Source organism: Gopherus flavomarginatus, chromosome 5 (assembly GCF_025201925.1).
Source record: "Gopherus flavomarginatus isolate rGopFla2 chromosome 5, rGopFla2.mat.asm, whole genome shotgun sequence".
NCBI lineage: Eukaryota > Metazoa > Chordata > Testudines > Testudinidae > Gopherus > Gopherus flavomarginatus.
Genome location: NC_066621.1, coordinates 118518971 through 118546475, shown reverse-complemented (window position 1 = coordinate 118546475; position 27505 = coordinate 118518971). Strand labels below are relative to the sequence as shown.

The 27505-nt window shown below is 45.0% G+C and overlaps 2 protein-coding genes across 5 annotated transcripts in view; one reads left to right on the top strand and one right to left on the bottom strand.

The window, feature by feature from the left end:
• Positions 1-10127, bottom strand: part of LRRC74A (leucine rich repeat containing 74A) — a 29346-nt gene extending 19219 nt beyond the window's left edge. The window contains exon 1 of the mRNA XM_050955748.1: positions 9955-10127. The gene's annotated coding sequence lies outside the window, so the exon portion shown is untranslated. The remainder of the gene's footprint in view (positions 1-9954) is intronic.
• ANGEL1 (angel homolog 1) overlaps positions 1-26267 on the top strand; it is a 344450-nt gene extending 318183 nt beyond the window's left edge. For 2 of the 4 annotated variants that reach the window (XM_050955686.1, XM_050955683.1), the window contains 9 exons: positions 16356-16955; positions 17519-17745; positions 18755-18824; positions 19400-19833; positions 20573-20699; positions 21520-21630; positions 22672-22741; positions 23239-23402; positions 24443-26267. In XM_050955686.1, the coding sequence (XP_050811643.1) occupies positions 16356-16955; positions 17519-17745; positions 18755-18824; positions 19400-19833; positions 20573-20699; positions 21520-21630; positions 22672-22741; positions 23239-23402; positions 24443-24603 (1964 nt within the window). In that variant the 3' untranslated portion in view covers positions 24604-26267. Of the gene's footprint in view, positions 1-8484; positions 8917-10402; positions 10421-16355; positions 16956-17518; positions 17746-18754; positions 18825-19399; positions 19834-20572; positions 20700-21519; positions 21631-22671; positions 22742-23238; positions 23403-24442 lie in introns of those variants that run through there. The other 2 variants (XM_050955684.1, XM_050955687.1) reach the window with 2 other exon arrangements.
• Positions 26268-27505: the final 1238 nt, after the last annotated feature.

The window sequence follows — 27505 nt, the reverse complement described above, 5'->3', positions numbered from 1 at the left end:
CTAACTTTGTTTTTAAAAAGAGGAGAAGGGGACAAAGAAAGAAAAAAGGATCTCCAAACTCTGTATAAACAACTGAAAAGACATGCCAAACACAAGTTACTAGATGGAGACATACAATAGTTTATCTTGTGACTTTTCCTTGTTATTATTTATTTGTATTGTGGCAGTGCCCAGAGGCCCTCTCAGGATCAGAGATCCATTGTATTGGACATAATGATAAAGCCCCAGCTCTGAGGAATTTAAATTCTCCTTTTGTAACACTAATTCTTACAGATTCCCACCACCCTATGACATCCCTTGTTGTTTTGTGTCCAACATAGCACCCAATACTGTGCCACCTAGGTAATTCCTGTGAAGTAGGGGCCCCAAATTTGAGTTCCTTGGGGTTTTTGTCTGTGAAAAGCCATGCACACGTGTGGTGCTGTAGAATTTAGTGGTATATCTACAGCGCTGTTCAAGAAGAGCAAAGGCAAGGGTTTTTAAAAGTGTAACATTTTATAAAATTATATTATTATGCACTAAATATATTAATATCTTCATTGTTAAAGAGACAGGGCGGGTGAGGTAATATCTTCTATTGGACCAACTTCTGCTGGTGAAAAAGACAAGCTTTCAAATATGCAGAGCTCTTCTTCAGATCTGGTGGAACAGATTGTTTAGCATAAGTATTATTATTATTAAAGTAAATGCAGTGAAAGATGCCAGGTTGACAGTTCTGGAGATTCAGGTCCTTTATTTATCCAGACTACTGGTACTGCTAGGGTAGCATTATGGCAAACATCCCCCTGACACACAAACTGTCCTTATCAGTGTACTTCAGCCATAGTGGTAAGAGGAGATTTCAGTTTCTGTGGCTTGGAGTGAGACAGGGTAAATGGTGAATTCAGCCATCTTGCAGGTGCTTTCTTTTACATGTCCTCAACACCGCCGCCTGTTCTATCCTAGACCCATCCCTTTTGTTTGTTACCTCTTTAAATTGTGCCACATGGATATTAGACAAGTCAAAAGAGTAATTCATAGTTAAATGGTAAGATGTCTGGGGCAGTGTAGTGAGGCAGAGTGGCCTCCCACTGACCCAGAGGGGGAAGGGGCTACCGCTAACCCATCACAGACAGGGACCATCTTTTTGTTCTGTTTGTACAGCATCTAGCACAATGGGGTCCTGGTCCATGACTGGAGCTTCTAGGAGGATACAAATAAATAAATAAATAATATAACATACAGAATTTACTAAAAGATTTACTGTTATTACTACACAGTGAGAAGGCCTTTGAGAAAGTAGAGTGACCTTTCCTAAAAACACTACTACCAACAATGGGGAATATAAACACTTGGATAAGTGACTCTCTCTCCACTAGGATAAAAGTTAATGAGGTATACGCCAAAGAATTTCATCTACAAAGAAGAACCAGACAAGGTTGTCCTCAATTGCCCTTTTTGTTCATTCTCTTTGTTGAAATTAGGAATTGGTATTTTAAAACATGAAATTATATAATTTAGTTACTTTTATTTCTATTACCTGCAATAAAGCAACATACAACGTACAAAAGTTGTAACAGATGGTAAAAGAACAAAACTATAATCTAGTTTTCAATGCTACTTTAAATGCACAGAGCTAGGAGACATAAACAACTATTTCAGTATACTGAATATTGATATTTTGGAAAAGCAACTGTAGTAGGTGATCACATATAGTAATATTCAGTTATGTAGAATTAAGAGTTATCTGCAAATAATTAAATTAGCAAGCAAATAACATACTTGTTAAATTATCAAAATGAAAGATTTCATGATTTTTAGGTAAATAATACCTCAAGCTTTTGTCAGAAGAAGTACAGTATCTTCCAAAATGGAACATTGCTCTTTTCTAGTATTTTATTCAAACTAATCAAATGGAACATAGAATTGTGTGATATGCAGTACAATCTATGACTTATGTTCCGTAAGAAATTAATTAATTCAGTGGTATATGAGGCTATCAAATTACTTATACTAAATCTGAAATATTAAATATAGTGGGGAAGAATCTATTATTTAAAAAGTACAAGATACATTTGAGTTTTTATGATCCAAACAAATAAAGTACTTAGGAGTCAATACTTCTCTTAATCTTACTTGGCTAATTGAAAATAATTTTCCTCATATTAATTCAAAACTGAAAAATTATTTCCTGGATTGGAAAAAACTACATTTGTCTTAGCTTGGCCATAAAGGAGAAGTAAAAATGAATTTGTTACTAAAACTTCATTTGCCATTTCAGGCCCTACCAGTAGTGATACGAAAAATAACTCTAGAGGCAATTCAAACAAAAATTATTAACTTTGTATGGGACAGTAAACTCCTAACTTTAAATGAGAAAATGCTTTATAGAGCAGATCTGCAAGAGGGATTGGTAGTACCAAATTTACTAAAATATTGGATGGCTCAATTAAAATCACTATCAGCCTAGTACATTGGATAGAACTCAAACAGGATTTTAAATATAGATGTAGTGCATTGTTTTTTGTACCCCAAAAATTTAGACATACACAACAGGGAAACAATATATAACATCACTTGGATATGGAATCTGACACAGATAAGAAGTAGCCTCTTCCCCTTCCTGCTTACACCCATCAGAAACAATCCAAAATTTTAACCAGAGTTATCAAATCCAATGTATACTGTATGTCAGGAGAAAGTGGCTCGGTATTGTGTAATGATAAAACTATGTAAATTAATATGATAAAAGAACTGATGGGGAATATGAATATAACAGTTGGGCTTATTGCAACTAGAGCATTATATCGAAGCCCACGTAAGAAGTTCATATCTCAGAAGAGGATAGAAACACTAATTACAGGAAAGACCACCTTAGAGGGCCAGATCTCTGTATGGTACAATGAATTGTTACTGATGGACCTGCAAGGCAAGACTACCTTTATGGGAAAAGATCTAAAAATGGATATAACTTTGCAAAATTGGGAAAATATCCTGAGAAGGGTCAGAACTTCATCTATCTGTGTAACAAATTAAGGACAATTATTGCAAAATACTTTATCAATGATATCTCACTCCATTGAAGCTAAAGGAAATATATAAAAAAGGAAGTCATAAATGCTGGAGAGGATTTGGAGGAATATGGACCGTTCTGCATGTTATGGTGGGAATGTCTTGATATAATAGTATTTTGAACACAAAACCAGCAAATAAAAATTTCAAAATAATTAAAGTTAGGCTACTCACAGAACCCATAGTGATTTTATGATGTTACAGTCCAAAGGAGACTATTGATTTGGGGAAGGACCCTTTGAATCTTGGATGCATAAACACTAGAATCTCAAGTAGGAGTAGAGAGGTTATTTTACACCTATATTTAGCTCTGGTGCCAGCACTGCTGGAATATTGAGTCCTGTTTTGTTGTCCGTACTTCAAGAAACATGCTGATGAACTGGAGAGGGTTCAGAGAAAAGCCCAAGAATGATTAAAGGATTGGAAAACATGCCATATAGTGATAAATTCAAACAACTCAATCTATTTAGCTTAACAAAGAGAAGGCTAAGGAGTGCCTTGATCGCAGTCTGCAGGTACCTACCTGGAGAACAAATATTTAATAACGGTCTCTTTAATCTAGCAGACAAACAAGATCCAATGGCTGGAAATTGAAACCAGACAAATTCAGAGTGAAAATAAAGTGTAAGTTTTTAACAGTGAGCGTAATTATACACTGGAACAATTTACCAAGGGTTGTGGTAAATTCTCTGTCAGTGCTAATTTTTAAAGCAAGATTGACTGTTTTTCTAAAAGGTCTGCTTTAGTTGAGACAGGAATTATTTTGGGAATGTCTATGTCCTGTGTAAGGAGGTCAGATTAGATTATCACAGTGGACCTTTCCGGCCTTAGAATCTGTGCATCTATGAATAACACAATTACTACTAGCACCAGATGCATGATAGTTCACTTTTAGAAAAGTACAGATCCCCCAACATTAGCGTATAGGAAATAAAGTATGTAAAATGCTTCCAATGGAAAAAAATGACAGACAGCCTTACAGCAGGATCAAGTCGATTTTAAAATATATAGTTACTGTTTTTTGAATTTGAACAGAATAAATACACAGATAATTATAAGATGTTGACCAAACACAAAGTGAACTTTTAAAGGTCACAAATACTGTTTATGAGTAAGATTTGTTTAATATCTGTATGGAAAGTTTATGTGTCTTAGTATGAATGCTTGGCACTTCCATAACAATAGCTCAATTACTTGTACATTTTAAATAAAGTGACTTTTTACAATTATAAAGTTATAAAGCCAAAACTTCATTATACTGTGGCCAAAAATCATCCAATTTCAGTCTCACTGAAGAAATTAAATATGAGCAGCTATAGTCACTAAGGAATTTGGGTCATAATACTACAAAGGGATACAGACTTTAGTGCTTCAGAGTATAAGCATGATGGCCAACAGGAGGGTCAGAAAAGTATTTTGTCCCCTCATCCCTGCCATGTCACATTCAGTGACAGCAACTGCATAACTAGAGCCTAATCCTGCATGGTGTTGAGCACCTGCATAAGAGCATAAGTTATTGAAGTCAATGGTAGTTGAGGGTGCTCAGTACTCCTAAGACCTAGCTCTTCCCCTGACCTATTTTAGAGCTTTTTATTTTCCTCTGAAAGATCAGACCTTGACCACAGCTGTTAGCAAGATCCCAGACTAGATGGGCCATTGGTTTGCTCCAATATGGCAGCTCCTATGTTTTTACCTAAGTGTATACTCACTATACATCCCGGTTTACTTCAGCAGGCTCCAGATCTTTACCAATGGCTGCCTAATTGCTCAGTTTGGGTGGGCAGTGAGCGTCTTACATGTATATGGAGCCCTCTTATAGCAGTGGTAACACCTGTAGGCGTTCTGGTGGTTTTCCTTATTTTTAAAACAATTTATTAACTAAAAATCCCACCTTCATCCTCCTCAGAGTCAGAAAACTCATGCTCCATGGTGCGTGTCCTTGTCACCACACTGAAAGTGCTGCTTGTTACTTTGCTTTTTCTCCTCTGCAGATTAGTAGTTTACAATCATCTCTGTCTGACACCCTCACACAAAACCCCTGTCACAGCCACCCGACTGTAATTATCAATCACAGAACCTCCAAGAGCAAGGGTGTCATCTATACGATTTGTAATCTTGATTTATACTGTTTCTGAACAGGAAGGTCACATTTCCCAGTCACTGAGGCTGCCAAGGTCATGTAGGAAGTTTTTGCAAGGCCCCTCTTTCATTTCTTCTCAAGCATTCCATGACCTCATCTAGACATTATGACTCAAGATAGATGAAACTTACAATGAGATATCCTGCAGTCATATTACATCAGTCTTTGGATGCATCAGATCCCACTAAGTAGGATCAGAACCGATCAGCATTTGGGTAAGTGTTTCAGAAAGTGGTGCTAATAAGCTGGTAAGGGGTGCTCATCCCTCAGAGTTACTAGTGAATCAATGTCCCAGCCCGGTACATTTTCAGATGAGAAATTCAGTCATGACCATTTGTAGTCTTTAAAGAACTCTCAGCACTTTTTGCAAAAGTTGGTTTATTAGCCCCATGTCCTGAACAGATTCCAACTTGAGTAATTGCATCTTAACTATTGTATATAGATGTGCTCTGTAAAGATATAAACACCTAAAAGTGCCCCAAACCCAGGTATTTATTATTTATCCAAGCAATCTTAACTGATGCCAAAGTTGAGGCTCCATTGAATTGTCAAAGGAATTGGATCAGTGCTTTTTATTTATTTATTTACAGTGTTAGGGGACCACTCAAAAGGCTGACAAAAATCATTTTCTTAACAAAGGAGGGGTTTTTGATAAAAGTGGAGAACTATACTCAGTACATTTAGGGGCAGTCTTCCTCTACAGGAGGTAGCCCAATAAAGACAGTTTCTCATAGAGGTTTCACAGTGTATATAGCACACACAGATTGCTAAGTGCTATATAAAGAAAAAGTCCCTGCCCCAAAGAACTGGGTATCTTAGACACTTTGGTAGTTTTGTTTACCCATATTTTACATAAATCTCTCAACCATTCCAGTTGTCAGAGTTCAAACAAGGTTATACTTTAGTGCAGAAGAGTAAAATGTTGCGTAAGCCAATGGAAGTTTTGACCTTGAAATGTAGGCCCATTGTATGTTTTGATTTTGTTTGTGAATAATTTTTCTAGTGCAGGCATTACAATTTTGGTAGCTCAGACATTTGTTTGCTTGTGGTACTAATTAATATTCCTTGTGATACTAGTTAACAGTCCTCACATGTTTCAGTGTGATTGTCCCATTGTTGGTTGGTTCTTGGATACTATACCTTTTCTCTCAAAGATCAACTTTGTTTTAAAAATGCCCAAGTAATTATCATTTGCTGTTTCAATAGCCTGCTGCTCTGGGCTATTAGTAACATCACCTTCCATTTCTGTAGCTGAACAAAGAGGAATAGTCCAGTAGTTAGGACGCTAGCCTAAGACTTATGAGACCTCAGTTCAGTTACCTGCTCTGTCACAGACTTCTTGTATGACCTTAGACAAGTCACTTTGTCTGTGCCTCACCTGCAAAATAGGGATAATAGTAATGTCCCTTCCTCACAGTAGTGTTGTGATAAATACAGTAAAGACTGTGAGGTGTTGAGATGGTAATGAGGGCCATATAAGTACCTTAGGTAGACTAATGCATGGTAAATTTTGCTCTGTGGTTTTGAAACAAAATTATTTTGAAAATACTCTACAGATCACCAGTCGTTTTGTTTTATGAACCATCTTGCAGCAGTCAGTGCAGGTTCTGTTAACAACATGTCAGCAATGTCCGTTTTGGCTAGAGGTTTGAGTTGTTTTTGATGGAGATATGATTAATGTGCTCATTAGCAGATGATGGGTTTGGTTTTAAGGGATGTTTGGAGATACAGTCAGCAGATTTAGTCTTTCCAGTTCTGTGTATTACTACTTGTGTATAAGACATCAAGAGTATACTTGGAGTAACAGGGCATATTGGTAGGTACTCAATTTTATCTGACAGTTTGGTTTCAGATTTTTAACATGGTCATAATGATGAATGTAGCAAAATGTTCAAACTCTTCTCTTCCAGATGAAACTATCAGGTTTCAATATGTGACAGGCTTCAACTTTCATGGGCTACAATCTGATCATGCCTAGCTGGGTCTGTTTGATTCTATACAGCTCTGAGTTTAGAGGGCTTCAGTCAGTCTTCTATTAAAAGAAGGGTTGAAGGACAACATGTTCATACGTTCATCAAGGCTACATATGATGACATCACGTGCTTCAGACTGTGCTTTTGTCCACACAGATTTTGTATAATATTTTATAAGATCCTGAAGAGAAGCAATTACACTTGCAAAGTTAGGAAGGCAGCATGATCAATAACTATTCATGCCTAAAATGATTTGACATCTGCAATTGTTCAGTAAGACTATTTGCTTTATTGTGTTGACTTTCGAAGGATATGAGATAACCTTTGTTTGAAAATACATGTCCAAAGACTTTTAAGTAGATTTTAAAAAAATTGATCTTGTCCCTGTTTGATATGGGAGCATTCTAGGATTTTCTTTAGTGCATCATCATGGTCTTGATGTCTTGTTCTGCACACACTTTACAGGATGGATTAGATGCAGCAGATACTACAATCTTTTGTAACGCATTGGCCAATGTGAGTCGAAAAGGTGGTTAGGCATGTGAATTCAGGGCCCATTTAGAATTGATGGAATTCTTGTTTAGGCCCAGTTTTGATAAACATCCAGCACTATTAAGGCAATGTACAATACAGCCCAGATGAGTGTAATATACGCTGCTCCTGATTGATTTCCTCCATGGGACACCACACACAGGTCTGAGCAGGTATGATTAGGGTTACCATATGTCCAGGTTTTTCGAGACATGGCCTCTTTTTTGGTCCACCAATCTCTGTCCAGGCAGATTTTTCAAATAAGAGGAAATGTCCGGGATTTTTCCTTGTGCATCTGATATTGCAACTCAGAAAGAGCCATCTCCATGCCCTGATTGGTCCCTCCCCTGCAACCTCAGCTGTCAGATCCTGGCTTGCCAAATAAGCAGAGCCACCAAGCACCTCTCCACCGGGCTAAATGCCCTGCTGTGGGGCCTCAGAGCCCAGCTAGGAGGGGTGATGGGGCCAGGGTGATGGTGACAGGGCCAGGCCCCCACCCTAGGGAGGGGGATAGGCCTGCAAGGAGGTGCTGACTGAAGGCTGATGCCGTGTCCCACACCTGTGCCAATCACCTTACCATTGTGACAAGGAGCACGACACTGCCACCACCTCGCAAGTGAAGACGCCAGCACCCCCCAAATGCACCCGCCATCACCCCCAATACCCTCCCTGTACACACACCCTCCAGTGCCTCCCAAATACCGCCCCCCCAGTACAAACATCCCTCCTGCACCCCCTCAAATATCCCTCCCAGGACACACACCCCTCCCGCTGGTGCAGCGTGCTCCGTTTAGGAACTTGCATGGTAACCCTGCTAGGTGTGAGCTGGGCGGATACCCAGACGGGATCACACACAGCACAGCTTCACAACGCAGACTCATACACACAGGGTGGGGACGCGGGGCCTGCGGGCACCAGGGGCGGGCGGGGCTGAGTGAGCTCCTGGGGAACTTTACAGGCCTCATCCCCCCAGCTCTGCTCCCCGGGACCCTTCTCCCTCCAGCCCCAGGACGGGCGGGCTGCGTCATTGCGGGGGGTGCGAGGCAGCGCTGTGCCAAGGCCGGGTCGGGCCGCCGGCAGCTCCCAATAAAGTTGTTGTTGAGGCGGAGCCGGGCTGGCGCGTGGGCAGAGGCTGGGAGAGGCTCGGGCAGGGCAGCATGATCGGCACCGTGCTCTGCTACCTGCTGCTGCCCGCGGCGCGGCTCCTCCGCGCCCTCCGAGGTAACAACCCCCCTCCGCGGACCCCGCCCCCGGCCCCGCCGTGCGGACTGCGGCAGGCTACTGCATGCGCCCAGGGGTGCAGCCCTGAGCACGGGCCCTGCGGACGCTCCTGCAGCCCGCCCTGACCGGCGGGCCGTGGAGCAACTAGAGCACCTCGGGCCCGAGGTGACAGCCCCCCGGGGCGACCCCCCTCAGCTCCTGGGCCTCAGGTGACAGGCCTCCCCTACCCCCCCGGGGCACCCCCTCAGGTCTCGGGCTTGGGATGACAGGCCTCCCCTACCCCCCCGGGGCACCCCCTCAGGTCTCGGGTTTGGGGTGACAGGCCTCCCCTACCCCCCCGGGGCACCCCCTCAGGTCTCGGGCTTGGGGTGACAGGCCTCCCCTACCCCCCCGGGGGACCCCCTCAGGTCTTGGGCCTCAGGTGACAGGCCTCCCCTACCCCCCCGGGGGACCCCCTCAGGTCTCGGGCTTGGGGTGACAGGCCTCCCCTACCCCCCCGGGGCACCTCCTCAGCTCCTGGGCCTCAGGTGACAGGCCTCCCCTACCCTCCCGGGGGACCCCTTCAGGTCTCGGGCTTGGGCTGACAGGCCTCCCCTGCCCCCCGGGGGGGCCCCCTCAGGTCTCGGGCTTGGGCTGACAGGCCTCCCCTACCCCCCGGGGGGGCCCCCTCAGGTCTCGGGCTTGGGCTGACAGGCCTCCCCTGCTCCCCTGGGGGGCCCCCTCAGGTCTCGGGCTTGGGCTGACAGGCCTCCCCTGCTCCCCTGGGGGGCCCCCTCAGGTCTCGGGCTTGGGCTGACAGGCCTCCCCTGCTCCCCTGGGGGGCCCCCTCAGGTCTCGGGCTTGGGCTGACAGGCCTCCCCTGCTCCCCTGGGGGGCCCCCTCAGGTCTCGGGCTTGGGCTGACAGGCCTCCCCTACTCCCCCAGGGGACCCCCTCAGGTCTCGGGCTTGGGGTGACAGGCCTCCCCTACTCCCCCACTACCCCCAGCTCCAGGGCCTGGGGTGATAGTCCTCCACTACTCCCCTGGGGGCTCACCCACCTCAGCTCCTGGGATGACAGGCATCCCCTACTCCCTGGGTGACCCCCCTCAGCTCCTGGGCCTGGGGTGACATGCCTTCTCAAGGGACACCCAGCTCTCACCAATGTATCCGGGAGATACTAGCTCTCCCAGACCCTCTTGGGTACCTCCCCCAGCTCTCACCGAGGAACTCTGTGTAGACCGAGGAGACCAACTTCCCCCAGGCCATTTTGGATAGTCCCAGGCCTGATCGTTTTTGTTTATATAGGCCTAACAGTGCTAAAATTATGTGGGGAGGGGAAATAGGGAGGCCCTGATGTCATGTATCTTGCTTTAATTTAAACAGTAGTGAGACTAAAGGGGGCCATTAAATGGAAGTGAGGTAGCCCCTAAAACTGGTAAGCCACTGCCCAGCCCTCCCTTCAGTCCCTCTGTAATTTAAGTGCAGCTTAGCAGTGATCTAAGTGCTTTCACATCAGAAGACAAGGTACCTGCCCTGAGGAGCTTGGGTTCTAGGCAGATGGAGGCAGGGCTGAGAGGCATCTGAAGCAGTGCTCTAGAGCTGGCTGAACAGTTACTCAATTTCTCTCTCTCTCTCTCTCTTTGTTTGTTTTAAAGGAGTAAAGATTCTCAGTTATCTAATTATATAGCTAATCAGAGGAGGGTTTAAAAGAAAGAGTGGAGGCTTGGTGGAGTGGTCAGGTGAGACCATCTCTAGGTCCTCCTCCCAGCTCTGACCACTGTGTACAGGGGAGAGCAGCTTCTCCAGATCTCAGGAAACTTCAGTTCTGATTGCTAAAAAAAAATAGGCAGCAGTGTATCTACTGGAGAGACGGACTTCTCCAGGCTAGTGCTGACTACTAGCAATAGAGCGGAGTTCCCCAATCTGTGGGGCATGGGGTACGAGGGAAACCTTTGGGGGGCCGCACCTGGGTCTCGGGCCTGCTCCCGCAAGGGGTAGGGAGAGAGTGCCACTCAGCTCTGCTCCACTCTGCTCCTGGCTCTGGCTGCTGGCCCCATGCCTGGGGATCAGCTGCCAGCTCCGCATCCGGGGTTCCACTCTCTCAACCCCACGTCTGGGAATCTACTCCCAGCTGCCAGCCCCATGACCGGGGTCCTGTCTGCCAGCCCTGCGTCTTGGGTTCCACTCTTGGCCACAGTTGCTGATTGAGGCTCCGCTCCCGCCCCCAGGTGTGGCTCCAGTTTCAGCCCCCTTATGCATGTCCGTGCCCCCCCCCCCCCAAGCCACAGCCTCGCTCCCAGCTCGGGAGTGGTGTGGTATGTGGACAGGGGTAAGAGGGGGGGATGTGAGGCAAAAAGTTGGGGGACCACTGCAGTAGAACATTCTTCTTGGGTGAATATACTTAAAGCAAACAATTTCGAGGGGAATGTCTTTAGAAAATTATTATATTTTAATTATTTTTTTCGTTTTACTTTATACATCTGCCCCCATCAAAATAAAATGCATGCATCCAAAGCTAAGTACCTTGAGAATACTTAAAAATACATTTTTATAAGCACTTGTCTACATATGCAGTTACTCTGAAATACCTAATCCATTCTAAATTCACATCCTACCTTATTTTGGAATAGCATTTATATGTAGATAAACTCTGATTTGTAGTTCCATTCATTTCTCTTAACCATTCCCACTCCTCAATCTTCAATGAGCAATATCCAGGTTAAAGATAGAGTAATAATGAAAAACACACACACTCATCACCCTCTTAATTGTCACCTCTCTTCTAAAGACCAACAGTCAAACTGTTTCTAAAGAAGGGTGGGAGGGGAGCAAGTTGTAAATGCCCTGCTAACACTTGTGTAATATGGGGGCTTCAGTGCCTCCACTGAACATGATTGCAGCAGTATGACATAGAGTAAAGGTGGGCTTTTGGATTGGAAGGTTTTAGCCATTTATGATTTTATAGGAAACTTATAGACAGGGCAGATCAGAGCACCTGTGTAATAGTCTTGTGTTGAGATACTTACTAATCAAGTGGCTGCCAAATTCTTTTGATGAGTAAGTGGTCATTAAGCCCTCAATCCTGTTTTTGCTTCTTAAAATGGGATTTCAAGGTTTATCCTATTTACAGATCATACAAAGGCTCCCAGTGTAGCCCTGAGCTAGGATTGGGGAATCAGTATCATTACTTTAAAAAACTATTTCTATAACACTTTTCATCCCAAAGTATCCCCAGGTGGTTCACAGACAGAACTTTATGTATCTACAGTAAAACCTCTCTGTAGCTTTCTGGGTGTTGCCAGTACTTCAGTGCTATGCTGATGCACCAGTGTGCAATCATGATGGCATACAAGGCTATTCTCCACTTCTGGGGGATTTGTGGGAAGCAGGGATCTTTTCTGGCCCCATCTTCCTTGTGTAATGACTCCTCTGGCCGTCTTAGTTACATGGTGCTTACATGGTGAGAGCTCCATTTATCCCTTTATGGCCAGAGAAGCAGAATGTGGGGATGGGATTTTGATGAAATACTGACAAATACTGGGTGGGGTTCCTCACAGCTTGAAGGGAAATCTCCCATCCCTCTGCTATTGCTTGGTACATAATGGTTGGTTTGTAAGCAGACTCTGGGAGAGATGGATGCCTCCTCTTTACTATCCATCTCTGGTAATACATATATAACTCGGTTTCTAAACAGGATTGCAGAAGGTATTCTAAGAGAGATGGGCTCTTCCAGATCCTCACAGCATGAATTAACGTTCATAATGATCACTATGACCTGCTTAGCAGTGACTGTAATGACCTTTCTGTTATCAGACTTACATACTTGTTCATTATAATAATACTAAGTTCTTATTATTACTAGAAATTCTAATGGTGTGCCTAGATACGACAGTGTTGAGCATATTAGAAATACTGATCTGGGGAATATGTCTCTCTGTGTCAGTGCTTTGCTTCTCACACATACAAAATATTTTGACTTAGAAAATGCCAGTAAAAGCCTGTAGTGATATTGCTGACTCTTGCATGCTGTTATCCAGGGTGACCCTCCATTACAAGGTATACAGAGTGAGCAAGGAACAGGAGAGGAAAATGAATGATTTGCAGAGAACACAATATGCTCATCAGTAATGGGGATATGATTGCACATAGATATTAGCAAAAACACAAATGCTTTTATCATCTTGAAAAGTATAAAGGGGAGATACTAGTGAAACTAATATGTTCTTATGTTGAGCGTGCACTGAAGTATTTGGCCCATGACAGATATCAGTCACCCACTGGGTAAATATCATGGTCTTCCTATTCTCAGACCATGGTTTCTTTCATGGTAGTGTTTTCCCTAATGAGACTTTTCCATCTTTAACTTCTGTGTTTGTGCTTCCTGTGTTGGTCTCTCCACTCCTTTTCTTATATGCATTTGAAAAGACAATCCAATGTGGAATGGGTCTTCTATATTGAGTCTCTGCAATTATGGAAATTCCTGATATCTAAACATACTGCCTGCTGAGGACCTCTAGTTCATTTCCTGAAAATTCACCCATTCCAAAGGTCAGCTGCTAGAACTCCTTCCTGATATCTCTACGCCATGTGGCTAAATGGGTCTGTATTTGTATGGAAGATAAGAACAACCATACCGGATCAGACCAAAGGTCCATCTAGCCCAGTATCCTGTCTACTGACAGTGGCCAATGCCAGGTGCCCCAAAGAGAGTGGACCTAACAGGCAATGATCAAGTGATCTCTCTCCTGCCATCCATCTCCATACTCTGACAAACAGAGGCTAGGGACACCATTCCTTACCCATCCTGGCTAATAGCCATTAATGGACTTAACCACCATGAATTTATCCAGTTCTTTTTTAAACGCTGTTATAGTCCTAGCCTTCACAACCTCCTCAGGTGAGGAGATCCACAAGTTGACTGTGTGCTGTGTGAAGAAGAACTTCCTTTTATTTGTTTTAAACCTGCTGCCTATTAATTTCATTTGGTGACCTCTAGTTCTTGTATTATGGGAATAAGTAAATAACTTTTCCTTATCCATTTTCTCCACATCACTCGTGACTTTATATACCTCTATCATATTCCCCGTTAGTCTCCTCTTTTCCAAGCTGAAGAGTCCTAGCCTCTTCAATCTCTCCTCATACAGGACCCGTTCCAAACCCCTAATCATTTTAGTTGCCTTTTTCTGAACCTTTTCTAGTGCCAGTATATCTTTTTTGAGATGAGGAGACCACATCTGTATGCAGTATTTAAGATGTGGGTGTACCATCGATTTATATAAGGGCAATAATATATTCTCAATCTTATTCTTTATCCCCTTTTTAATGATTCCTAACATCCTGTTTGCTTTTTTGACCGCCTCAGCACACTGTGTGGACATCTTCAGAGAACTATCCACGATGACGCCAAGATCTTTTTCCTGACTCGTTGTAGCTAAATTAGCCCCCATCATATTGTACATATAGTTGGGGTTGTTTTTGCCAATGTGCATTACTTTACATTTATCCACATTAAATTTCATTTGCCATTTTGTTGCCCAATCACTTAGTTTTGTGAGACCTTTCTGAAGTTCTTCACAGTCTGCTTTGGTCTTAACTATCTTGAGCAGTTTCGTATCATCTGCAAACTTTGCCACCTCACTGTTTACCCCTTTCTCCAGATCATTTATGAATAAGTTGAATAGGATTGGTCCGAGGACTGACCCTTGGGGAACATCACTAGTTACCCCTCTCCATTCTGAGAATTTACCATTCCTATCCTTTGTTCCCTGTCTTTTAACCAGTTCTCAATCCATGAAAGGACCTTCCCTTTTATCCTATGACAGCTTAATTTATGTTAGAGCCTTTGGTGAGGGACCTTGTCAAAGGCTTTCTGGAAATCTAAGTACACTATGTCCACTGGATCCCCCTTATCCACATGTTTGTTGACCCCTTCAAAGAACTGTAATAGATTAGTAAGACACGATTTCCCTTTACAGAAACCATGTTGACTATTGCTCCACAGTTTGGTTTACTATGTGTCTGACAATTTTATTCTTAACTATTGTTTCAACTAATTTGCCCAGTACTGACGTTAGAGTTACCGGTCTGTAATTGCCGGGATCACCTCTAGAGCCCTTTTTAAATATTGGTGTTACATTAGCTAATTTCCAGTCATTGGGTTCAGAAGCTGATTTAAAGGACAGGTTACAAACCATAGTTAATAGTTCTGCAACTTCGCATTTGAGTTCTTTCAGAACTCTTGAGTGAATGCCATCTGGTCCTGGTGACTTGTTTATGTTAAGTTTATCAATTAATTCCAAAACCTCCTCTAGTGACACTTCAATCTATGACAGTTCCTCAGATTTGTCACCTACAAAAGCCGGCTCAGGTTTGGGAATCTCCCTAACATCCTCAGCCATGAAGACTGAAGCAAAGAATCCATTTAGTTTCTCCGCAATGACTTTATTGTCTTTAAGCACTCCTTTTGTATCTCGATTATCAAGGGGCCCCAGTAGTTGTTCAGCAGGCTTCCTGCTTCTGATGTACTTAAAAAACATTTTGTTATTACCTTTGGAGTTTTTGGCTGGCCGTTCTTCAAACTCCTCTTTGGCTTTTCTTATTACATTCTTGCACTTAATTTGGCAGTGTTTATACTCCTTTCTATTTGCCTGACTAGGATTTAACTTCCACTTTTTAAAGAAGTCTTTTTATCTCTCACTGCTTCTTTTACATGGTTGTTAAGCCACGGTGGCTCTTTTTTAGTTCTTTTACTGTGTTTCTTAATTTTGGGTATACATTGAAGTTGGACCTCTATTATGGTGTCTTTAAAAAGCTCCCATGCAGCTTGCAGAGATTTCACTTTAGTTACTGTACTTTTTAACTTCTGTTTAAATAACTCCCTCATTTTTGCATAGTTCCCCCTTTTGAAATTAAATGCCACAGTGTTGGGCTGTTGAGATGTTCTTCCCACCACAAGGATGTTGAATGCTAGTGTGTATGGTCACTATTTCCAAGCGGTCCTGTTATAGTTACCTCTTGGACCAGCTCCTGTGCTCCACTCAGGACTAAATCTAGAGTTGCCTCTCCCCTTGTGGGTTCCCGTACCAGCTGCTCCATGAAGCAGAAGATGCCAAAGGAGGGCCAGTACTATAGCTTAGATGCTGCTCTGCTGACCACTTATTGCACTGTATAAATAATACTATAAAATCAGCCTAAATTTTACTGTCAGTGAAACCAGCACCACCTCACTGAAGTCAGTGGCATTGTACCGACATAACCAAAGTCAGAATATGGTCCAAGAGGCAGCCTTAATTACTCAGAACTATAAGTATGCACCTTTTTTGAGAAGCTACTCCGTGCTGTTGATGCATTCAAATGGTTCTGTTGCACCAAATAGTAACTGATTTCTCTAGCCTAAATGAGTGAATAAGTGAAGAGAGTCATAGATTTTAACCATTGTTTTGTATTGAATTTTTGACAGATGCTTTCTTTACGTGTCGAAAGAAAGTGCTTCTGGCGAAGAGCCCGACCACCCAGGTAGGGGGCATCTCTTCTGTGCCCAGCAGGAGGTCAGTCCCAGAAGAGGAGGAAGCCCTGCTGCAGCAGCAGCTGGAGGAGGAAGCTGGTGGGCTACACAGCTGTGAGAGTGCTCCAGCAGTGGGGAAGGTGTCAGCCACACTGACTAGTGACTGGCTGGAAGGCTCGGAATTATTGATGACCAGCCTCAGCAGTCTGAATGTGGCATCAGAGGTCACATGGTGCAGTGATCAGCAACATGATGAGCTACATACCTTAATGTCTCTAGGACCAAAGGAACATGTTGCAATCACACTGGCAAAATTACCAGAGGAGGAAAGTGTGGCTATGGTAGGCATTGCACCATGGTCAGCTGTAAGGACACAGACCGATCACCAGATTAGTGGCTGCACCCCTTCAGCCTTGGAAAGGGAGGATGAAGATACTGCTGTGCTGGGCTGGAGCTTTGCGCATGACACAGACATAGTGCCAGTGGAGGCCACAGCCTGGACTGTTTATGATACAGGACAATTCCAGCCTTTTCCAGCAGAGAGATCTTACCATGGTCAGTAGTAGTATAGCCTTGCTTGATTCTGAGTGTGTGGTGCTAAATTGGGGTGAGGTAGTGTAACAAAAGTTTCTGATCTCACTGCATGTGGATGCTAAATCCTGGGTGAGCTTAGTATGTCTGCACTTGCTGGCTGTTAGGCATAGGCTGCATCTTTCCATGCCAGGATGATTGCATGTGGTAATGAAAATGATAAAAGTAATCTTTCCTGATGGAAAGGCCAAGGCTTCTGGCATTATTGGGCTGGCTAGTGTTGCTAATCACAATTCCTGTGAAGTTAACATAGGTGCTCACATCATACTGGAGATGGCCTCCAAAGAATGGTTGAGTTTTTCCAAAACATTTTCTCCCACTTGGACTGACCTTGCCATTTCATCCCTGGTGACGGCTATTCAGGTTAATCAAAGAAAATCCAAGGGCCCATTTAGAGTTCAAAATGCCCAGATTCAGGGAACAAGAGAACAGCTAATCCCTATGTCCCAGCTAGCAGGAGCATTCCAGGAAATAGGACAGGGAAGGCTACCCAGCATACATCTGACCTGTCTTCCTCTCTCTTATAGAGATTTTATGGAGGGACTGGGAGGATCTCTGTATCCAACCTGCTGTTCCAGAGCTGGGCTCAGAGAATGGGCCTCTGTTTGAATTCCGAGTCATGTCTTACAACATTCTGGCCCAGGACCTGGTGGAGCAGAGCCCTGATCTCTACCTGCATTGCCAACCAGATATCCTGGACTGGAGCTATCGTCTCCCAAACCTCTTGCAGGAGATCCAGCACTGGGACCCTGATGTGAGTACTACCCAGGCCCTTTGATGTCAAGTATCACCAGAGTTTTTGGGGTTTGAAGCCAGTGCCTCTGGGTTTATTAGGGTCCTTGGTTATGTGCTCTCTGGCTCCTATAACCTTACTAGGATCTCTTCTTTGACTGGAGGGGCTCAACTTTTCCTAATAGAAGTAGGAGCAAGACAGCCTGCTGCAGTCCTTGAGGAGAAGGCAGAGCCTATAGAGCAATCTGGAACAAGCCCAGAGATGAGGCCTAAATGGGGATAGACTTCCTGTTCCTTGCTTGCCTCTGTATTCCTTAGGCTAGCTTAGCATGCTGAGGAAGAAGTGTGCTCACCACTAAGGACGAGAAGTGAATTTTATTTCACTTTTGCTTTCCCACTGGATAACTGAAGGAGAAGTATGCGCTTCAGAAGTCATAGAGCATGCTCTGTCTCAGTGGTTCTTAACCAAGGGTATGTGTACCCCTGTGGTAGCAAGGACTTCCAGGGGGTACATTAACTCATCTAGATATTTTCCTAGTTTTACAGCAGGCTACATAAAAAGCACTAGCAAAGTCAGTACAAACTAAAATTTCATAGACAATGATTTGTTTATATTGCTCTGTATACTATACGCTGAAATGTAAGTACAATATTTATATTCTAATTGATTTATTTTATAATCAAATGGTAAAAATGAGAAAATCAGCAATTTTTTAGTAATAGTGTGCTGTGACACTTTTTTGCATTTTTTATGACTGATTTTGTAAGCAAGTAGTTTTTAAGTGACATGAAACTTGGAGGTATGCAAGACAAATCAGACTCCTGAAAGGGGAACAGTAGTCTGGCTGTCAACCTTTCCAGTGCTCTAGCTGGAGGAAAAGTTGCTTAGATAGCATTTCTCGGTGAAGGAATTAAGTGTGGGAAACTGTTTTTCCCTCTCTTCCCTCACAGTTCCAATTCCCCCCCCCCAAAAAAAAAAAAAAAAAAGCCAAACAGTGGTGGAGTGAGCTAGATCTCTGCCTTCCGTGCAGGTTCTGTGTCTCCAGGAAGTGCAGGAGAATCACTACTGGGAACAGCTGGAGCCAACATTCAGGATGATGGGTATGTCCCTCTCTTTTCTACAGGTTTGGTTGGGACTTACTGAGAAAACTCCATGTCAATTTCTCCAGAGCTATACTTCTGTTTACAGAAGTAGTCCCCACCCCAGTTTATTTTGGCCACATTTCTGAAGCTATCTGCACCTCTTCAATTGTTGTCCTGTTCCTGTTGTGACTGATTCTTCCCCAGATTGGCAGATGAAAGCAACAAAACTCATCAGGGGCCTGGTTTATATAGAGAGAACAAAAGACACTTGATGGTACATGATGGCTAACAGGACAGTCCTGCCTGCAAGGGCATGAGCCAGAGGAAGAGAGATTGATTAGAGCATCCCTGATGGCATAACTAGAAGTGTGGGCCGAAAATGAGCAAGAGGAAAATTCAAACTGGGTATTAGGAAAATCTTCCTGCCAGTGAGGTCTGCTGGACTACAGAACAGTCTACCTAGGGGAGTAGTGGGAGGTTGTGCTATTTAAACCCTGCAAAACAGATTTCCTATGCTTTTCTACATCTCACTAAAGAGGAGCCGAGAATTCTGGTCATTTGGGCCCTCCTGATGGGTGGTGGTTTCTTTTCAGGCTTTATGTGCTTATACAAACGGAGAACAGGAAAAAAGACAGATGGCTGCGCAGTTTGCTACAAGCACAGCAGGTTCCAGCTGATCAGTGCCAGCCCTGTAGAATACTTCCGGCCTGGCCTGGACATCCTAAACAGAGACAATGTGGGTCTGGTGCTCCTGCTGCAACCTCTACTCCTAGAGGGTGTAGGACAAAAAGCAACGAGCCCCCTATGTGTGGCTACCACTCATGTGCTGTATAATCCCCGCCGAGGAGATATCAAACTTGCACAGATGGCCTTGCTCCTAGCAGAGGTCGATAAGGTTGCAAAAACTGTTGATGGCAGCTACTGTCCTGTCATCTTATGTGGAGACCTGAACGCTGTGCCTGATTCGCCATTGTACAAGTTCATCCGGAATGGTCAGCTCTTCTACCATGGGATGCCAGCCTGGAAGGTAGGTATAGATAGGGAATGTAATGGAGCAGCTCTTTGTATTGCAGGGAGAGGAGTATTTATGTAGTTGTGTTTCTGATCACTATTATAAGGCTACTTTCTCATACAAAGAATGAGCCCCACTCAGCATCAAATTCATAGACCTACAGTAAATCGCGTTGTGTTCCTAACAACAGTGGAGGTTACTGAAGCAGAGAGAATTTTTAAAATCTTGTTTCTTTTTCACCACTGATGTTGCTTGTTTGTGGTGTTAGCTCAGATGGTGAAACTGGACTGGTCAGTTCATCATTCCCCTTCACTCATCCATCACTGTTGTACTTGGGTGATAGTAACTGTAGGAGGAGGTGCAAATCCATATTCATGGAAATATTATCTAAATGTTGGGCCTACAGCTAGTTCTGTTCCTCAAATATACACCCATGCAAGCACTGCTCATTAACACGTACTCTCTGTGGTTGTGCACCCAAACACACGTACCAGGCTTGCTCTCAAGCACTGGCTTTCAGAATTTTTTTTCCTCTTCCCCCACCCCTCCTTTTTACTACATGTTCCCCAGCTAGTAGTTGCACCACAGATTTACATGATACTTATTCTGTGCAAGTGGTTTTGCTGGGGCTTGGTTCTGTGTGGGTGCTGTGTATTCTCTCTGAGTGTGTTGTGCCTGTGCATGTTTCTGGCCTTGCTTTAACCATTTCCTGGTGCTTTGTTCCCCTCACCTCTACCCTGCTGCCTTTATGCAGGTTTCTGGACAGGAAGACTTCTCCCAGCAGCTGCACCAGCGGAAGCTGCAGACCCCACTCTGGCACAGCAGTCTGGGTATAACAGACAACTGTCAATATGTCTCTCTTTTCCAGCCAAAGAAATCAGGTGAGCTGTGTACGTGGGCTCAGCGAAGATGATTATTGTGTGGGTCTTGCTCCCTCTCATTGATCTGCAGTCTCCACTCTTGGCAGGACATTGGCACAACCTCCAGGGCAGAACTGGGGAATGTGCTGCACCAGGCACTCTCCTTGACAAGGATTCTCTCCTCTCAGAGTACCTGATTTGAACTGTATCACTTGTATGCCCCACAGTTCATCTCAGCCTGGGTTTCTGCCATCTTCCTGCACTCACTGGAAGCTGAATGTCCCACAGTACTTCACATATCGTAGTCATATTTGGGGTAAGGTTGAAGGGCCTCGTCTTTTTCTTCAAAGCGCTGTGTAGTGTCGAGCCCACTTAGGCTCTCACTCTGCTTTCCAGAGATGCTTCAGCATATGAAGCCCAGGCCACAGTGTTCTTGGTGGAAGCTCAGTGGATATGAACTCCCTAGAAATCAGGCTGAACCCATATCTTTCCCCCCCTTTCAAGCAGGGGTTTCCTCTGACATCTGTGTCATAAACACCCCAAATGCCTTGCTTAGAAATTGACTGGTATTTTGCCCCTGTAGACCATTTTTTGGGACAGAGAAGCTCTTAATTTGTGGAACCCCCCAGATACCAGAGTGATGAGTCCATCAGCAATAGGTATTAGAGTAGCTGGACTGCAGTCTAGACTGTCTCTTCCTCTTCTATCACCATGTCTATTCTATATCCAGGTTCTTGTATTGTGCCCATCATTCATGTACTCTGGTAGTATTTTTGGCATGGAAACCTAGAGAGCTGACTTCTTAGTTATTTCCTTCCTTTGAACTGGCTCTGCTCTGCAGACAGACGAAAGTACAGCCGGGACTTCCTGCTTCAGTTCCGTTTCTGTGATGCTGCCTGTGAACGACCTGCACATCTGATTCTGTGGAAGGGTGTGACAGATGTTAAACCAGGTACTGGAGCAAGTTCTCCCTACTTCAACATCTTTTCTGCAGGCATGAGCTGCCTTTGGCAAGACTTGAAGCCAACAAGTGGAGACTAGTCTTGGCTTGTTACTGGCTGGATGAGTCCCAGAAAAGGCAAGGATTGGGGAAGGTGGGAGCCCCATCATTGCATCATACTCCCGTGGGCACAAGTGGATTCCATAAGGGCTCAACAGCAGCTCTCAGCTACTGACCTGCTCCTTGTATAGCAAGCCTTGATTTGCTGATTTATGTGTTTTACCCCCTGTGTGGAAGACTGAACCCTCTCTTCCATTCCATTTTCTGTCCTCCATTTTGTTTTGGAGAGGAGCAGGTATTTTTCCATTCCTTTTATGCTTCCAGCTCCACTGGAAGAAATCCGTGGTGGCACCTGAGCTGCCTCAGCGCTAATGTGGGTTGACATCAGTGGGTGACCACAAGCTGGCATTAGATCTGCTACTAGAGAAGCAGAACCTCTCCTCATCTCTGGGCCTTTTGACGTATTTGGTTCTGTTCTCCTCATTCCCCACCTCCTCTGGGCTGGCATCCCATTTCATGATCCCAGTGCTGACTGTCTGCGTTTCTCTGACAGCAGAGGTTGTAGTACAGGGCCGCAGGGATCAGCCTCTGGGCAGTGGTAAAGTCCACAGCTCTAGGCACAGGAGCTGATTGACCTGGATAAGTTGGTTACACTGTGCCAGGATCGGCCCACTGACTTTTTTGGGGGAAGGAGGTGGGGGTTAGACTTTGTTTTTGGCCTGATATCAACTTGTTGTTCTTTCAGCACCACTGTACCTAGGCCTCCTGTCTGAGACCAGGACAGTTTGCATTCAGCTTTGGAACCTTGCCCTGACTTCCCAGCATGTACTATCACTCCTAAAGGTGCCTGTCCAGGCGGCCATGTTTAGGATAAGGAGGGACTCTTGGGGCTGGAATAAGAGACCTTCCTGGGGGGAACTTTCAAACTCAAAATGAACAAACTGCTCCAGGCCCAGTGACATGTCAAATTGGAATCTCTCTGCTCGTTTTTAGACCGCCCTGCACATTGGCCCAAGCATCTCCTCATGATGAATGATTCTGATCCAGAGCTCTTCTTCCCAAGGTAACCTGGAGGGAGGGAGACTTCAGCTGGGCCTTGTAAACCTAGTGGCGCTCCTCCCTGGAGTGGCCATAGTGGGGTGCTTGGAAAGTGGGCACAGGAAGCTAAATTAATGTCAAGGTTTAAATAATTCCATGGTCCCTTCTCCCAGGCTAGAAAAAGAACACACCAGGGATGGGAAAGAATCAGAAAAATCTGTCTACAGCTGGCCAGATCCATACCAGGCGGCACTAGGGTTGGTGCTGCAGGTCAGGAATGCAGTGCGTTGGCAGAACTGTATGTTGGTAGTGCGGGAGCCCCTGTACACTCAGTGTTTTAGTAGAATTGGTGTTAATAGTCCCTCACTTATATGAGCATTAAAATATATCGAAAAATTATGTGTAGAAATAGTCTACAAACAGCTGCATTAGGAAGGTGGCTTAGTTTGCTTAGATTCCAGCACTGACTTTTGCATCCCCTCTCCCATGTGAGGGAATGGGGGAGCTGTTTCTTCTCTGCAGGTCTCCAGGTGTTATCCGGCATGGCCTTAATCTGACCTCTGCCTATAGCCACTTCTTGCCCCAGAGAGGTCGCCCTGAGGTCACAACCATGCCCATGGGCCTTGGAGCTACAGTTGATTATATCTTCTACTCGGCAGAGCCCATTGAGAATGGGAATGAAGGGGGTGAGTGTGGCAACATGGGGCCTCCTGAGAGCTTATCCCCACCATACTAGGAGGGAGCTGTGTGGTACAGCAAAATGGAGCTCATCATGGTGGGCAGTGTGTCTCCACCATGGCAGGAGTGGGCCGCTGGGGGTGGCAGCATGCAATTTCCAGGGATCTGTGCCCAGTAGGTGCTGAGTGATGTACAGTGGGGAAATGCTGTCCCAGCAGGGGTGACGATCTCTATTTCATGCTATTGAAGAGATACAATAGTTCTGCCTGTCCTGGCCATAGTTTTTAAGGCGAAATCAAAGGAGAATGGAATGTTACTTTCTTGTTGCCCAACACTTTGCCTTGAGTTTACCTAGCATATGCTCTGGAACAGCCCCACCTAGGTGGTTGGCATTGAGATCTGGGTTCCTCTGGCCTGGTAGTTTGTATCCTTTGAGGCAGCATAGTCCATCTGTAGGAGGCACCTCACTTCACCTTCCAGTGATGCGCCATGCAAGAGTCACACTGTTTGAAGAAGGAATTGAGTTGATGAGGTTCTGCAAGTAACTGCATCAGCTCCCACTCCCTCTGAGGCCCAGATCAGCTCAGCGGCTCTTTAGGGATGGGGTGGGAGTAGAGTGCGAAGAGTCTCCACATGTCAAATTTTGTTTCCCCCAAGCCAATGGCTCATTGGGCTGACATGGTTAAGGCACACCAGTTTCATAGCCAATGGTACACAAGTCTATTCACGCAGAAGCCCAAATTCACCTTGGGGAATTTGAGTGCAACTAGCAAGAGCTTCCCTGTGAGCAGCTGCATGGTGACTGCAGTGTGTGTTTGCAGCTCCTGTGTGTGCCAGAGCATGAATCTATATATCAGTAGCAGTCTAGGGTGCTTGTTGCTATAGTATCCAGGCATGAAGAGGGACATGTTGTTTTGTATATGCTATCTGTGTAGATACACCCTTGCTTCCCCGACTGCAGCATATCCTAGCTGCCCTGTGTCTGTGCAAGAGTTTGAGCATGAAGCCCCAGTCTCCATCTGACATGTCCTTCCCGTTCCCTTGCCAGGTCGCAGGCTATATCGAGATGGAGCCCTGAAGCTGCTTGGCCGCCTCTCCCTTCTCTCCGAAGATGTCCTGTGGTTGGCAAATGGATTACCCAATCCCTTTTGCTCATCTGATCACCTCTGTCTGCTGGTTAGCTTTGGCTTGGAGATATCCAGTGCCTGAGTGATGGGGATTGTGTGGGTTGAGCTGGACTGAATGCAGAATACAGAAATTGTGCATTCAGAGCCTCAGTTGGCTCACAGGAAACTTCCTTTTCATTTCCCCTGCACCCCTCATGTAACAGGAGCATGAGAGGGCCACAGAGGTTGAGATCTTCCCTGCATTGCTACTCCATGGGACTCCATTACTGGCTGATGCCAAGTTGTTCTCTGGCTGCACTATCTCTTAAAGGGACCTGGGAAATTAACTTCCTTACCTATTTGGTTCTGCTACATCTGGCAGACATTGTAGCTGTGATGTTCTTACACTGCAGGAATCAGCATGACTTCCGCTTATTTACTTGTCTCTGTGTGCCGCTCCTCAGTGATCTGGGAAAGAGCAGGTGCAGTTTTGAGATGCCTGTGGGCTCTTTTTTTAGTTGGCTACTTGCTGCCAAACAGCAGGCGGTGCTCCCAATCATCATCTGCCACATCAAAATGGTGATTCTTTTCAATTTCCCAGCAACAATGTATGGAATGCATTCCCCTTGGGTTCACCCAAGCATCCCTTGTGCCACCTGTAACTTAAGACAGGACTGGGCTTGATGATTGCTTGGAAATGGAATTGAAGTAGCCTTTACCTAGGGATACCTAAAGAGAGTTTCTGTCTGGTTCACCCAGGTCTGCTCCCAGCACACACATCAGCAGAGTGAGAGTTTGAAGTTTCAATAACTTTCTTTAGGGAGCTTTCTGTCATTATGAGACCAATGTACCAATAAGGTCTGACACAAGGATCAGCGTGATATGGAGGTACTGGTTCTTCAGAACTATCATAGAAAGCTCTGGAACTGCCACAGCAGAAATCTGAGATCCTTGGAAAGGCTGCCTCACTGCCTTCCTGACCATCTCAGAACAGTTCCTAGTAGCTCTCTTGGCACCTATATGTGATAGTGAAGGATTTGCCAAGGCCCTTCCTAGGGGTTTCATGCAAGAGAAACGGTGGACAGATCTGGACTGATAATGTGAGTGCTGTGGGACTGTGGTCATAGTTTCTCCCAGAACAATGCTAAAGAGAGAAGGGTGCCAGAGGAAGTGGAGTAATAGCTGCTTCCTCTTCCTTTTAGTAGGCACTTCACTAGTCTGCAAAATGTAGTAGTCAAGGCTCAGGACAGATCAGATGTCCTCCTGGCCAAACATGTTGTTGTGTGTGCATATTATTGCTCTGTTCTGGAGTCTACCCTCTAAAGGGAGGTGAGCTGATAGGAGCTGCTCCTCTGTCTGTGGTTTGGAGCCAAAGCTTCAGTTCTTGGATCCCATTGTAGCCTTATTGTCATGTGTGTTTTTGATATATTCCCCGGTCAGCAGTGGCTCGTTGCTAGTTCTTTTGCGGTTTTTTTGGTGCTGGACCCTGCAGGTCAGATTCCTCAGCATGACCTGACTGTTGGTGCTCAGTATTAATCAATGAGTTATAAGAAGAATGTTAGCAGAAAAGTTCTCCACCCTTAAACTCCACTTCTGGGGCTGAGACTGTCTTAGCCAGGTTTTCCGGGGGAAGGAGAGTGAGAAGCTTGAAATAACTTTAACTGGATTGTTTTGAATAATGCATTGAAGAGGTTTCAGTGTTTTAATTCTTATTTTCTTAAACATCTTATTTGAAAAATAAAATTTTATAATTTCAGAAAAAATGCATGTAAAAGTGGCTGCTGGGGCTCCTTAGGGCAGACCCCCCCCCATCTTAGGGGCCTGGTTACACTTCGGTTGGACCATGAGATTTTGTTAGCTAGCTGTGTGGAAGAGGGGTGGGGTAGGGTAGGGTGTTAGCTGTGCAAGGGTCATGGCAAGAAGTGGGGAGAGGTTGGGCCTAGCTGATAATCTGTGTAAACTAGGCATTCCCATCAAACAGGCCACCAAAAGCCCCAACCCTTGATGCCATTCTGGCATAGCTCATTTGGGCTGTTCTAAAACAGCTTCTAAAACTAAAGGGAGCTCAACCCACGAACCTGTCTTCTGAAAGTAGAAGAAGCTATTGCTGGTTCCTAGAGCCTATGTCCAACCTTCAGGTTGTCTCAGCAGCTCAGCCAGACCTCCGTTATTGGGCTCCCATGTTATCTTTACAGTGGGGTAAGAGAGAACTGTACTTATATGTCCTTTTCCTCTCACCCCATTCTGTTGGGAGTGATGTCTGCCTACCTGTGGGTGACTAGACCCATTATTATCCTGATGTGGGAAGTGGGTGAGTAGGATTCCATGGTCCACTTGTGTGCATGCGGTGCAAAAATCTGTTGTGGGGAAGTAGGATTGTAGGGGCAGATCCACAAAAGGACTTAGGCACTTGAGTCCCAGTTTTAGGCACCAGTGCAGTCCATAATGCCCCCGCTCAGCTGCTGCCTACACTCAGTGCTTAAACTTCAATTGAAAAAGTTCCCCAGGTGCCTGTTTCTGCCACTGGACATGTGAACTGCTGCCTCGTTGGCCCTTTACAGCGCTGCAACTTTCTTGCTCCGGGGTGTGAAAAAACACATCCCTGAGCGCAGCAAGTTACAGCGCTGTAAAGCACCAGTGTGAGCACAGCTCCCAGCGCTGTAAACTGATCCCCACGGGGAGGTGGAGTACTTGCAGCGCTGGGAGAGCTCTCTCCCAGCGCTGGCGCCACGACCACACTCGCATTTCAAAGTGCTGCCGCGGGAGCGCTCCCACGGCAATGCTGTACGGCTGCAAGTGTAGCCATACCCTTAGTCTCGCTCCTAAGTGCAGTGCAATCCACATTGCGGAATTGTGTCCTAACTGCTGAACCATGAGAGAGACTCACATCAGAATATCCCAATCTCTCTGATTGAAGCCGGTCCACTTTAATTGGGCCAGAGAGAGTGAGAAGCATTCCATAGTCCAGAGGCCATAGCGCTTACCTGAGAGGTGGAAGATCTCTG